General features: G+C 35.4%; 1 protein-coding gene and 1 long non-coding RNA gene across 2 annotated transcripts in view; one reads left to right on the top strand and one right to left on the bottom strand.

The window, feature by feature from the left end:
- LOC139361835 (uncharacterized) overlaps positions 1-6466 on the bottom strand; it is a 70135-nt gene extending 63669 nt beyond the window's left edge. Inside the window, exon 1 of the long non-coding RNA XR_011619554.1 lies at positions 6335-6466. This is a non-coding gene — a long non-coding RNA (uncharacterized lncRNA). The remainder of the gene's footprint in view (positions 1-6334) is intronic.
- On the top strand, positions 414-14637 carry LOC105482696 (interferon induced protein 44). Its single transcript, XM_071090682.1, has 9 exons — positions 414-542; positions 821-1287; positions 4882-4918; positions 5595-5779; positions 5941-6092; positions 9879-10050; positions 11118-11218; positions 13259-13432; positions 14321-14637. The coding sequence occupies exons 2-9, from the start codon at positions 831-833 to the stop codon at positions 14336-14338; spliced, it is 1296 nt and encodes a 431-aa protein (XP_070946783.1). The 5' UTR covers positions 414-542; positions 821-830; the 3' UTR covers positions 14339-14637.
- Positions 14638-14860: the final 223 nt, after the last annotated feature.

The following is a 14860-nucleotide window of genomic DNA, read 5'->3' as shown; positions in this document are numbered from 1 at the left end:
ATAAATGAAGTCTCCTCATTTTCCTGTGGTGAGAAGAGAGGGGGCAAGTAGAAAAACAGAGGAACAAATTTGGAGGCTAAAATAACATTCTATATAAGGAAGTATACTAGTGCAGAATTCATGGATAGCAGGAATTAAGAGATGTAAATTAATTTGAGATACATATTCTAGAGGTAGAATACACAATACTTTTTGTATGTCCATATACAGAAATTGGTTGCATTTTCCTTAAATAAAAAGATTTTTTTAAAAGTCAGTGAGCTGTTATGTTTTCTTCCCTCTGACTTCAATTCCTTGATTCTTTCAATACTATTTTTTATATAAATTTACTGTCTAAAAGCTGGATCAGCTTATGCTCCTTTGTTGAGAGAAGTTGGCATGCTGTCAAGTGGGCTGGGCATACTGAGTTTCAGTTTCCTTTCTCTGAGTCTTTGAAACTTCAAGGCTACAGAATAATTTCCTTTGCCCATTTTGTGCCTGCCCAGCTATCCAGACAGAGCAGCTACCCTCAGCTCTAGCTGATACTACCGACACTACAACAGGTAAATGTCTTTCTGCTTTTCCTTTTTCCTAGCTGACATTAGTCTGTCTCTTTCTCTCTCTCTTAGGTGACAGTGTCACTTGCCAGTCTCTGTTTCTGTTTTAATTTAAAAAGCAATGATTTATAGGAAAAAATTAGCTAATGATTTTTCTGTTCATCCTTGTTTTGTCATTTTTTATGTTATGTAGAATATGTTAGAGGCATAAATGCAAGGTTTATAACAGTATATATTATCTGTTTCTTAATATTTAATGGAAAATATATCTGATTTGCCACTAGATCAAGAAGTATGGCAGTGACAACTCGTTTGGCATGGTTGCATGAAAAGACCCTGCAAAATCATTTTGGAGGAAAGCGGCTTAGCCTTCTCTATAAGGGCAGTGTCCATGGATTCTGTAGTGGAGATTTACTTGACAGATGTTATAATCAAGGGCCTACTCTAACAGTGATTTATGGTGAACATCGTATTATTGGAGCATATGCAGAAAAGAGTTACCAGGAAAGAAAGGCTGCCTCCATCATCCTTTTGGAACTTCAAGAGACTAAAATTTCAGAACGGGAACTAGGACTATGTACACCAGAAAGACTGTTTTGTCATGACAATGTAAAATATAACTCCACAACTAATTTCCAGATAGAGTTAAGAAATAGAAAAGTGATTATGGGCTCAAAGACAACAGAAGATCTTGGACTTGTTCAAAATTGTACTATTTCTATTCAGGATTGTGAAGTTTTTCGATGTGAAGGTAGGTTTAATCAGATTATCCTGTATAGAGTTCTCCCTTGCATGTTTGGTTGGTTTAAACCAATTCATCTCTTTAAGGAAAAATGACCTTTTCACTCAACCATAATTTGGATGGTTCAGATTGAAACCCGGACACAAATTGTTTGCTAAGAGACAACCAGGGTCAATAAAATGTATATTTATGATAAGAACACTTAACATAAGATTTATCCTCTTAGCACATTTTTAAGTACAGTAAATCCTCAGTTAACGTGAACTATAGGTTCTTGGAAACTGTGACTTAAGTGAAACAACTTAGAAGGAAACCAATTTATTTCCCTCATCATTATGGAAGAAAGACATTAGTCAAGGACATGCTATATGTTGTTTTGCGTAAAATTACAGTTTCCAAGAATCCATGATGATGTTAAGTGATGACTTACCGTATACCAGCAGTGGTCTCCAACCTCTTTGGCACCGGGGACCAGTTTCGTGGAAGATAATTTTTCCACAGACTGGTGGTGGGGGGGTTGGTTTCAAGCGCATTACATTTATTGTGCACTTTACTTCTATTGCTATTATGTTGTAATATATAATGAAATAATTATACAACTCATTGTAATGTAGAATCAGCCGGAACCCTGAGCTTGTTTTCCTACAACTAAACAGTTCCATCTGGGGGATGATGGGAGACAGTGAATCATCAAGCATTAGATTCTCATAAGGAGCATGCAGCCTAGATCCCTCATGCACAGTTCCTAATAGGGTTTGCGCTCCTATAAGAATCTAATTCCGCTGCTGATCTGACAGGAAGCAGAGCTCAGGCTGTAATATGAGCAATGGGGAGAAGCTGTAAATACAGATGAAGCTTCACACTCCTGCCGCTCAAGTCCTGCTCTGTGGCCTGGATCTGAACTGGCCACAGACAGCCTAGGCTCCGTGGCCCCGGGAATTGGCGACCCCTGCCATATAGTATTGTTGCTGTAGGTACTATGCTGTACAGTAGATCTCTGGGACTTAATTATCTTGCATAAGTAAAACTTTATGCCCTTTGACAAATATATTCTCCTTTCTTCCTTCCCACAGTCCCTAGCAAACCACCATTCTAATTCTGCTTTTATGAATTTGACTATTTTAGATTCCTCATGTAAGTGGGATTATGTAGTATTTGTCCTTTTGTGTCTGGCTTATTTCACTGAGCATAATATCTAATATTGCTGTATTAGTAATTTCAAAGATGGGGCAATCAGAAATCTAAGAAAAGGCAGAAAGAGTACTTAGATATTCTGTGTGGCTCCCTAAATCTTTCCTTTCCATATTGGACATATGCTTTAAGGGCCAGAAAAATAGGCAGGGGTTTTAAGTGAAGTTTATGGGCGACTTTACATATTGAAAAATTATATAACAGCTTCCAGGGAGGCAAGAATGCCCCCTTAACCCATGGAATCTGTAATTTTTTTTGTTTGTTTGTTTGAGACAGAGTCTCTGTCACCCAGGCTGGAGTGCAGAGTGCAGTGGCAAGATCTTAGCTCACTGCAACCTCCTCCTCTCAGGATCAAGCAGTTCTCCTGCCTCGGCCTCCTGAGTCGCTGGGATTACAGGCATGCACCACCATCCCCAGCTAATTTTTTGTATTTTTAGTAGAGCCAGGGTTTCACTGTGCTCACCAGATTGGTCTCGAACTCCTGACCTAGTAACCGCATGCCTTGGCCTCCCTAAGTGCTGGGATTACAGGCGTGAGCCACCGTGCCCGGCCAGAATCTAGATTTATTTACTAAGTAATTCTTAGTCACTGATATCCTGTTAAGGATGTTCAAGAGATGTGTACTATTCCGTGTGGGAAATATCATTAGTCTATTCACCAGGACATAAAATTACTAGCATACTTATTAGAAAATTAGACTTGGTCAGTTGTCTTCCTTTTTTCCCTGAGAGTGTTCCCTGGTAAAGTGAGCGAATGTGTCTGTCTAGCTACTTTAACTCCTACCTTCATACTTCATAGTGATTCATCCTTATTCTTGTATGTAGCAATAGTTTGTTCCTTTTCATTCATGCAGTATTCCATTGTGGTGCATCCTTCACAGTATTTTATCCAATCATCACTGGTGGACATTTGTGTTTTCCAGTTTGGAACTATTACAAATAATACTGCTATAAATATTATTGTATATATCTTTTGGTTCACACATATAATTGTTTTTTGAAGAAAATATCAATGAAATTGCTGGATCACAGGGTATGTATATGTTCATCTTCACACTGACGACATTTCCCAACATAGTTTTATATCAATTTCTATAACTATAAGTAGTGTACAAGGGTCTCTGTCACCCCAAATTCTTTTCAGCGTTTTGTTTTTTTTTTTTTTAGATTATGTAACCATTTTGGTATATGAGTGGTGGTATGACATTTAACAAATTTGTCTTTCTTTGATAAAACAAGATAATTTATTTATTTTACATTTTAAAATAATTACTATATTAATTTATCCTTTCTTCAAGTTGTAAAATTTGGTTTTGTATTTTGTGTTTCTTTTTATATTCCTAAGGTCCGTTTCTTTATTCTTTTTTATTCTATTTTCAATTTTCAGTGTTTTCCTTCTTTCTTGTCATTAACGAAATAGGATATTATCATAAAATTGACATAAATGTTCATATTGCTATTTTCTATATATTTGTAATTGTGGTTTTTATTTCTTTTTGGATATTAAAGTTATTTAAGACAGTGCTTTTTAAACTCCCAGGAGGTTGCTTTTCCATTTGTTTGTAATTGCGCTTTGCTAGTCTTATTATATTATAGACATTGAGGGAAGTTTTCACAATTTCTACTATTGGTAATATTGTTCACTTTGTTGCCATACATATGGCCATGTTTATAAATGTTCCACATGATATTCTTCTTTTGTAACTGAGAGAATTGGTAGCATCGCTTATCCTTATCCTTTCTGTTTTAAATTCAACATAAAAATGTCTCTTTCTAAGAAAAAAATAATTCTCAGCTTGTGCCTTATTGATCTGAATGAAATCCTCTGCTTACACTTGAACAATTTACTGCACTCTGATTGGGTAAGCATGAGTCTCATCTTCTCTTCTGGGGGCAGGAATAAAATTTAGTGAGCTGGAAGTTCCCGGAGTTCCAATTGTTAATAGCAGGTTGTAGAGAAAATCTAGTGCCGTGTTTTCTGTTTGTGTGTCTCTGCACATTATCCCTCTCACACCTATTGGATTATGGAGGGGAAAATGTCTTATTAGACATTTCCACATTTCCACATTAGACATTCCCACATCTCTAGGCCTTGCTTCTTTTCTTTAGAAAACACCCACACCCTCAATTCCCATGTGGGAGTGAGTCACATACCACTGTTGAGTAACTGAATGAGAAGAGATCTGCTGATAGTACAGAGGGTCTACCTTGCCTCTAGTGCTAGCCTCTTCAAATGTTGTTAATGAGATTTATCAGAATTTTCTCTATAAAATTGTTCCCTTTTCACCATACAGGACCGTTCTCATGGAAAAGCTATTTTTGTATTTGTCTCTAGTGAATTCATTGACATTCATTCAGTCAGCCAATCATTCGACAACTTCTAATCTACATTATTCTTTGATTATTTCCTCAGATTTACTGGATGAAAGAAAGATAAAAGGGGTAACTGAGTAAGTCAATGTTTTTAAGATTCTATTATTCTCTTCATTTTCTTTGACTTATTCTATGATAGGTCTCATCAATATAATTGGCAACACATATTATCACACATAACTTGTGGATCATCAAGAACAAACTGTATTTATAATCATAAAATATTTGATAATATTAATGTTAAAACAAAAAGGACACTGAGTAGAAGAAAGGAATTTTTAATGTGATATACTTGAAGAAAAATAGTTATTTGTTTGTATGTCTGTGTTTTACTTAGAATTCTTGCAGTTAATGTTTCAACTACTCTAGAGAGTTGCTAGAAGTGGTTGGCAGGTGGGGAATACCCACCATGAACTTCAAGAATATGTTAGAAATGGTCTACTTTCATGAACTTTGGAAGTCACATGTATTTTGACTTCTGAAGTTTAGTCTTAAATAATTGATCTTTATGTTTAATACAGCGATTATTTATTCTTAGATGTATGTGGTCTACTAATTTAGTTGTGTATTATTTTTGCTTTTTGTTCTTTTTGCAATAGGATTTCACGTAGGTTCGTCTCATGTTTTTTAAGTAAGAAGGCAAGTTGCTAATAAAAAATTATATCTATGAAAAAAATGAATCCGCAGAAAATTTATAGTAAGGTTTTATGACCTAACCGCAGTCAATTGTTAAAAATGATCATGTCTAAACAGGCTCAGGAAGAGCTTATTGTCTGCCTTGAGAACTTATGAACCATATGGATCCCTGGTTCCACAAATACGAATTCTGCTGCTGGGTCCAGTTGGAGCTGGGAAGTCCAGCTTTTTCAACTCAGTGAGGTCTGTTTTCCAAGGGCATGTAACGCATCAGGCTTTGGTGGGCACTAATAGAACTGGGATATCTGAGAAGGTAAGCACATTTGAGGCCACCTAGCCTTTGCTTCTCTGTTCAAATCAATTATATTTCAAAAGCCTTTTGCAGATCAACTTTATTATGTATAGACTTCATCTCAATTTATAATAAAAAATGAACCTTTAAAATTGCTTTTATCTCCTCTACAGTATAGGACATACTTTATTAGAGATGGGAAAGATGGCCAATATCTGCCATTTATTCTGTGTGACTCACTGGGGCTGGGTGAGAAAGAAGGCGGCCTGTGCAGGGATGACATATTCTACATCTTAAATGGTAACATTCGTGATAGATACCAGGTAAGATTTGACTAATGAGAAATTATAATTGATTTTTAAAATGCTTATTTTTGTACAAATGTATCAGCATTTATCTTCTTAAACTATACTTGCTCAAGGTCCTTTGTCCCTATTTGATTTTTTTTTTTTTCAAAAAGAATGAAAACATCTCGAGGGCTCTTCCATCATGGCTATCATAACAGCTACCCCACTTTCCATTGCTTTCAGCTATGTGAAACAGAAATCCAACTGCATCAACTTACCTACATAGATAATTTTTCTTATGTAAGAGGAAGTCTGAAGGCAGGCAGCTTGGGACCAGTGTGGCAGCTATCTGAAGTTATTAATTTCAGAGATCCTTCCGATTTTTTGAGCTCCTCAGCATGGGCTGTTAAGATATGCCTCCCCCAAATTTATATGTTGAAACCCTAGTCCTCAATGTGATGGTATTTGGAGGTAGCGACTTTGGGAGGTAATTAGGTCATAAAGATAGAGACCTCATGAATGGGATTAGTGCTCTTATATACATGAGAGAGATGATCTCTTTCTGTCATGTGAAGATATAGCCTGAAGGTGACTCTCTGTAAACAGGAAGAGGACCCTGACCAGAAACCGAATCTTCTGGCACCTTGATCTTGAACTTCTTAGCCTCCAGAACTGTGAGAAATAAATGTTTGTTGTTTAAGCCACCCAATCTGTATAACGTGTCATAGCAGCCCCACCTGACTGAGACGTGTGACTGTCGTTTTTATGTGAAAAGAACACTGAGCACTGTCAGTGTTCCAGGCAAGAGGAAGGGGAGATCAAAGAACCATCTCAGTATATATTTTTTAAACTTCTAGCCTTCTAATGAACATTCAGATCTTGAATAATCATTAAGTTTACTTTGTTCCAAACGATAGTCAATGATGCCAACATCTTTCACTGAATGCCTTTTGTATCTTTTCATTATGAAATATTGGGGTCAATTTTTGTATTCTCTAGTTTTTTCTATTGATGTAGTGATCTATTATTTCATGATAGCATTTTAATTACTATATTATCTAATTGTTTAATTACCATAGTAATCAATTATGGCTTGATAACTTACCAGACAAGTCACATTCATTTTTTTATTACTCCTATTTGTTTTTCTTGGCAATTTTCACACATATACCTTTTCAAATGAGGTTTTTTGTGCTTTGTTTGTTCATTTGTGTTTGATTTCTTGTTGTTTAGATTGAAATTATATTAACACTTTATACTGAAAATTGATTGACGTCTTTACATATCTTGTGTGCCTGTTAAAAAAACACAGCAAGTTTTGTTTTTCTATTCATGCAAGATTCTTTCATTCTTTAGTATAGAGTTGTCTTGTAAGTGCTGTTTATTTTTAAATATTCTTTTTTAAATACAAACTTTTTATCACAGAGAATTTTAAAACAGACAAAATAGTTTAATGGATTCCCATGTACTCAGATTCAAAAATTTTTGACTCACAGCCAGTCTTGTTTCATCTGTATCTACCCACTTTCTCTTCTCTTGTATTATTTTGAAGCAAACCCAAGAAATCATAACATTTTATTCAATACTGACTATACATATAACTATACAAATAGGAGCATATATATATCTCCTTAAACATAGTCATAATACTCTTACCCCACCTAAAATTTACAATCATTCCATAAATTATCAAATACAACTCAATGTTCAAATTTATAATTGCTTTATAAATATAGATCTATAAGTTTGTTTGAATAACATTCAAATAGGTCTATTCAGTCTCTTTGATTGTATGTTCTGACTTTATATCCCTTGCTTTTTCCTTATCATTTGTTTCTTAAGAAATCTAGTTGTTTTGTAGACTTCTATGTAATCTGAACTCCATTATTTTCATCCCTCAGGGTGGTTTTACATGGTCCTCTGTTTTCCATATGTCCTGATTATTGAGAGTTGAATCTAAAGAGTGCTCCAATTCAGATTCTACTTCATAGATTGTGTTGTATTCTATGAAACTGTGCACAGTTTGGGGATTTATCACTTTTCTAATATTGGTATTAATCAATGTTTAATGCCTAGATCCGTTTATTTGTTAAGGTGTGAAAATAGTGACATTCTCTATTATTCTTTCACCATTTCACATACAAAAGAGAAACTTACCCTCATCCATTCTTTGATTATCCAGTGGCACAGTTTAAAAAGAACAACAGCATATATGCTTGAATTTTTTGCCTTTTTACAAGACTTTGAAATAATGACATTTTCTTCACCTTTGCCAATAGGGTCAAGATATTATTTTATTGTTATTAAGAACAACTCAGTATGAATTGAACATATGTTGTGTGTTTCAATCCATTGTAGGTTTTCTCCATACTGATGTAAAATGTACCATCTTGTACCAGTGAGAGCCTCTACAATTTGGATCCTGAGTCCATTTGACATGAACCTAAAAGTCTTTTTTATATTCTTTTATTCTTGCCACAGCTTTTGAGACAGCTGTTTCTTCAAGTAGTCCTGGTGTGGGGCATTAGAAATGTTCATAGCTACTTGGCTGGTCATTGTTTCTTGCCTTTTTTAGTAAGCAGAGTTAAGTAATATACATTTTCATGAAAAAAAATTTATAAACTTATACAAAAACTTCTTATTCAAATTCAGTACTAGAAAGTTTTTACTTACTCTCTTTTCTATCACTTGTATATCTGCTTTCTCCCAAACTGAGAATTCTCATTCTCAAAAACAGTGGTGGTAACAGAATATCATGTCACAACTCATTTCCTTTATCTTATATATCGTCTACAGGAACCTCAGTATAAAAGCTCTATCAGTACCATGAACAATCTCATCATAGTCACACTTAGTATCATTTCATATAATCACAATCAAAACTGGAAATAATTAAAACATCTTAGCAGATTTTTATAGTGTATTTAGGTTGTATCATGTATCCTTGGAGGGGTATACAAATTATTGTATTTTGAAGTCAATCAAAATAGTTTATCCCTGTATTATAACCGCAACAGTTCACTAATTCAATTAAATTTAGGAACTGATTTTCAAAGTTAATTTGGTTTTATGTTTATGTTTAGCATTTATATGGTTCAAAGATCAAATCTACAAAATAATGTATATTCAAAGAATCTATCTTCCTTCTCTGCCCCTTCAAATAAATTTCTCCCCTCTTCCTATTAGTAACCATACAAAATTTATATTTTTCTTGCCTTTTTAAATATATAACAAAGTACATATAAATTTGCGGCTACTCCATTCTTTGAGAAGTGGTAGAAAACTGCTTTATTGACGTATCAGACAAAGTTTAATTGATATGGCATTTTTCTGCTACAAATGTTGCTGCAGTTAATAACTTTTGCATATATCATCATGTATTTTTGTCAGTATATCAGTGGGACAGATTCCCAACAGAGAAACTGCTAGCTGAAGAGTAAAGTCATCTCACCTTGAACCCCTTTCCTCCTTGCGCTGTGCTTGATGGTACCAGCTTTTTTTCTGAATTCTCTTACTTCCATTTGTGGGCAGATTGCCTTTCTTATCTAGAACACTTTCAGCCATATCCTTATCCTCTTGAACTCCTGATATTTTAGCTCTCAGATTACATGTCCTTTCCTCACAGATGCCTTACATTAAAGGTGAAAGGACTGCTAGCTTACTTGCATAATGCCTGTATTCTCTATTAAGATTGTTAGCCTCACACTATAGGAGACTTTTCTGTTTTGTTTACCATTCAGTTCACTTGCACAGTGCCTGGTACATAGTTTGTGCTCATAAACATTTGTTGAATTAATATGTTGCTTTATGTCTACCTTACAGTTTAATCCCATGGAATCAATCAAATTAAGTCATCATGACTACATTGATTCCCCATCGCTGAAGGACAGAATTCATTGTGTGGCATTTGTATTTGATGTCAACTCTATTGAACACTTCTCCTCTCAAATGATAGAAAAGATCAGAAGACTTCGAAGGGAGTTGATAAACGCTGGTGAGTCTCATTCCACTTTGCTACTAAGGGTAATTGACTAGACTGTGTTTTAGAATGTATTTTGGACAGGATAAAGAACTTCAGTCATTGCATATTTCAGTCTTCCCTAGTCTACCAGCATGCTTCAATGAAATTGAGCTTTCATTAGCTATATGACTTTGTGCAAGTAACTTAAACTCTCTGTGCCTCAATTTTCTAATCAATAAAATTAGTATAATAATAGTACCTACCTTAGAGAGTTTTTTTTTTTGGTTAAGAATTAAAACAAATTAATGTATATATGAAAGGTAGTACAATCCAAACTACCTGCTACCCCTATGTCCTGGCATGCATTTATTGACAAAGATTGGGCCTTGAGCTTTAAGAATTAGAAAATGAAAAAGAAACATGTCGTAAGGAAAAGAAACTGGAAGGTAAAATGTTTGGTAGAGAGAGGTAAAGAGTTTGGAGAAGGTAACAAGGATCAGGGATTTAGGGTGACCCATTCTGGCTTTTCTTGGTCATGTCCATTTGGAATGAGAAAGAGCCAGTTTATCACTGTTCTTGGTTTTGAAGCAGAGAGTGATCAACTTACCTGCTTGCTGAAATTTAAAACTTTGCAAAGAGGAGATGTGCAGAGAGATGATTGCTAGTATTGTGAAATAAAGGAAGTTTACTTGTGTACTTTGACACATTCTGTCTCTTTCTAGAGGACTCTTCTCCCCCATCTTGTTTATTAGAGGCCTTTGGTCTTTAGTCTCTGTTAAAACACAACTTCTGCACAGAATATGAAATCAATCAGCAATATTGCGGCATAAATTTTAGTTACCTCTTCCAAGAGGTGGTTTCATTTGAGTCCTCATTTGCTACCATGGAAGGCAGTGAAGGTGACTCCCCATGTCAGAGAAATTCCAGATACTAATAAGTAGTCCAGGGGAGTTTTCTGGGGAGATGAGGGTGACCGAGGTGCAGGGGATCTTTCCGAATCTGAAATTGTTCCACAGGTTGCCTATTGCATAACTGATAGTTAAGTAACTTGAAAATACTGATGCTCTCTAAAATGATACAAACAATTCTGTTTGGCATAGGTGTGGTACACGTGGCTTTGCTCACTCATGTGGATAGCATGGATCTGATTACAAAAGGTGACCTTATAGAAATAGACAGATGTGTGCCTCTGAGGTCCAAGGTAATGAATGATGCCCTTCGTAAACACATTTTCTGGGGTATGTTACTACAATCACATACTAGTGTGTATAAAAATAAAAACAAGCAGCTACTGGGTTTAAGAAGAATTATACAAATTACTTAAATAGGGCCCATTTCCCAAGATTTAAAAGTTGAATACAGTCGTTCTTTGGTATTTGCAGCAGATTGGTTCCAGGAACTTGCATTGCTACCAAAATCTGTGGATGCTTAATGGCATAGTATTTGTACTTGCATATAACCTATGTACATCCTTTGATATACTTTAAATAATATCTAGATTACTTATGATACCTAACCCAAATTAAATGCTATGTAAATAGTTTTTCTACTCTATTTTTAATTATTAATGACAAGAAAATAACCTGTACGTATTCAGTACAGATGAAATATTTTTTCAAATTTTATTTTTTTATTTTTTTGAGATGGAGTTTCTGTTGCCCAGACTGTAGTGCAGTGGCATGATTTTGGCTCACTGCAACCTCCACCTCCTGGGTTCAAGTGATTCTCCTGCCTCCGTCTCTCTAGCAACTGGGATTACAGGCATGTGCCACCACACCTGGTTAATTTTTTTGTATTTTTGTAGGGATGAGGTTTCACCATGTTGGCCAGGCTGCTCTCAAACTCCTGACCTGAGGTGATCTGCCTGCCTCAGACCCCCAAAGTTCTGGGATTACAGGCATGAGTGCCTGCACCCGGCCATTTTTTTTCAATTGTTTTTGAGCCTTAGTTGAACTCACAGATGCAGAACCCATGGATACAGAAGGCTAACTGTCTCTCTTTACACTGACATGGGTAAGTTCATTTATTACAATTTAATTCAACTAGATTCAATTCAATAAATGTTTATTGATTATCTTTAAGATTGAGCCAGTCTCTTATCAGCTACGCAGATCATGAAAAAATTCCCCCACATTAAACATTTTACAATTTTATAGATGGGGGTGAGGGGATGGGAGTGTGGGCTAAGAAAAAGTTGACAAGAAATTATCTATGATTGACAATGATAAATATCATGAAACAATGAAAAATAAAGTGCTTTAAAAGTTTAGAGAAGAAAAATATAGTGTTAAAGGGGTTCGGGAAGATTTCATCAATGGGACAGCACTGGGAAGTGGCTTTCAAGGAGAATAAACATTTCAGAAAATGAAGAGACAAAAAGGGCCAACAAATTCAGCATAAGACAATATATTAATGGAGGAAAAGTCAACATGTTTGGGAAACGTGGAGTTCAGGTTAGTGAAGGGCTGGATCTTTGTAGGGGGAGATAAAATGGGCGACATTTGCATGAAGTAATTTTATTTAATTAGGAGCATTATGAGGAATCACAGCAATTTTTTGAAAGAGTAATGATATGATCAAAGTCAATCAAAGTTATGATCTTCAGAAAAATTAATGTGGCACTGTGCACAGATTGGAATCAAAAGGAATCTGGAAGTGGGAACACAGTTGGGGGAATGCAATGATAGTGAATATCTGCTGAGCATTAAGTATGTGATATATTTTCTTAATTAGTCCTTATAATAAGCCTATGAAATGGGTACTATCATTACTGCATTTTACAGGTGAGGAAACAAAGAAAACAGAGTAAATATTTGCCAATGTTTATTGACAGTGCTGAGCAGTGACAGATAAATATTTTGAACCTAGGCAGTTTGGTTCTAGAGGTAAAATAGTCTAAACAAGAATCAAACATTAAACTGGTCTAATAAAATCTACTTATCCAGAGAATGTCTTTTAAAAGAAACAGGAAATGTATGGACTGGAGCACAGGTGTCTTAAAATTTTTGCTTCTAAATCATTTAGAATCCACTGCATGTATTCCAAATTACTATTACCAGTGACATTAGAACTTGATATGTGAAGTTCTTCAAGAGTACTTTGTGAGACCAGATCTCCATTTTTTTTCCAATGGGAAATTATTGCCAAGTTCTTACATTTTGATATTGCTTTCGTAATTTATACTGACATAAAATAATATTTTTCACTGTTTTCCAATGTCTTTTTAATTTCTGTATTGCAGCTAGAGGAAGTCCAAAGAAAACTTGGATTTGCTCTTTCTGACATCTCGGTGGTTAGCAATTATTCCTCTGAGTGGGAGCTGGACCCTGTAAAGGATGTTCTAATTCTTTCTGCTCTGAGACGAATGCTATGGGCTGCAGATGACTTCTTAGAGGATTTGCCTCTTGAGAAACAGGTAGACGTGTTTGGTGGTGTGGAAGCTTGAAAGGAGTCAGGTAGTTGGCTACTTTCTGCCTGGATCTGTCAGCTACCTGGCAGCTCTCAGTCTTTTTGTGGGTTGTTGCCCTGTGATTAGTCCTGCTCTTTAACCCACTGTCTGGATGCATTTTTCCCTCCTCACATTTCCCTCTTTTCCTGGAGTGCATCCTAAGAGAATCTGTACTACATTTTTTCCCCTCTTGTCTTGAGATGAAAGCTTTAAAATAATCCACTTCTGTCATTTCCACTCTCTGAACATCCCAAGCTGTATCCCTGGCCTGTTTTCTCAGACTATGTTTCTTTACTTAGGACCTAGAACTGGAATGGATCAGCATTGCTCCTCATCAGATGCGACCTTTGATTATTTGCTCCTTCCTTAGGACCTTACGCTCCCGTCTTTCTTTGATTTGCCTTTTTGTTTCTCTCCTTCATCTTAGTCCTTCTTCATGCAGTGTGGCCTTTGCTAGGTAGACGTATGTCCTTTTATGGAATGGCCACAGAATTTAGTATTACATCAACTTTCTTTTAACAATCTGTGCATAGTACATGCTGCACTGTTCCATTTAGAGATTTGACAGAGGTTTCAGTTTAGTATACTCAAATCTTATTTTAGTGCTTGGGAAATGAATTCAGAATATCATATCCTCTCCAATTCTCTCTTTCTCAAATTGCTGGGAAACTCTCATGTCACTAACTTCGTTGCTCTAACTCTGCCATCTTGGTTTCACCATCCCTTCTCTTCCTCAAGGTACATGTGCTGCTAATATTGCGTTCGTTGAGATCTCCAGTGTCCCAATATTCCTCTTCCCTCTGGTTGCTTTTCCTCAGATAATCCACTAAGAATATTTTGTGTTTCTTTTCTCAGGGAATCAAAGAAAGGTAATTATCAAGTGTGCACAGGGAAGAAAATTGATATGTGAAAGGTTCACATAAATTTCTTCATATCACAGAAGATTAAAATTCCGAAAGGAGAAAACAGACCAAAGAGAAGTAACTAAGACCGAAGGGATGTGTTTTATTAATGTCTAGGATGAAGAAATGCATAGAACATTGTAGTACTTGTGAATAACTAGAGATAGCATGATTTAAAGTCATAATTGTGAAAAATAATAATAATTTTTCTTGGATTTATGTTCTGTATCTGTGAAAAAATAAATTTCTTATAAAACTTGGGTCTAACTTGAGAGTGTGTGTGATTTTGGAAAAATTATGATTTGTCAGTATCTTCTAAAATTCACTGCTTTCACCTTAATTTTGCCTTCTGATTTTATTTCTAAAATATGTGATTTTGGTCTGTATGAATCCCTTCTTAATGTTGTATTCTTTAACCTAAAGCCATTTTTGCTTAATATTTTATACTTACCAAATGTGGTACTTAATATTCATAAGAATTCCGTAAGACTAA

Source organism: Macaca nemestrina, chromosome 1 (genome assembly GCF_043159975.1).
Source record: "Macaca nemestrina isolate mMacNem1 chromosome 1, mMacNem.hap1, whole genome shotgun sequence".
Lineage (NCBI taxonomy): Eukaryota > Metazoa > Chordata > Mammalia > Primates > Cercopithecidae > Macaca > Macaca nemestrina.
This window is presented reverse-complemented; position numbering and strand designations above follow the sequence as displayed.

What these genes read in the sequence shown, in the direction of transcription:
- LOC105482696 (XM_071090682.1), top strand. Translation starts at nt 831, where the DNA reads ATGGCAGTGACAACTCGTTTGGCATGGTTGCATGAAAAGACCCTGCAA. An exon ending in ACATTCGTGATAGATACCAG is followed by an intron (nt 6,093 to 9,878) that starts GTAAGATTTGAC and finishes TCTACCTTACAG; the next exon opens with TTTAATCCCATGGAATCAAT. An exon ending in AAGGGAGTTGATAAACGCTG is followed by an intron (nt 10,051 to 11,117) that starts GTGAGTCTCATT and finishes TGTTTGGCATAG; the next exon opens with GTGTGGTACACGTGGCTTTG.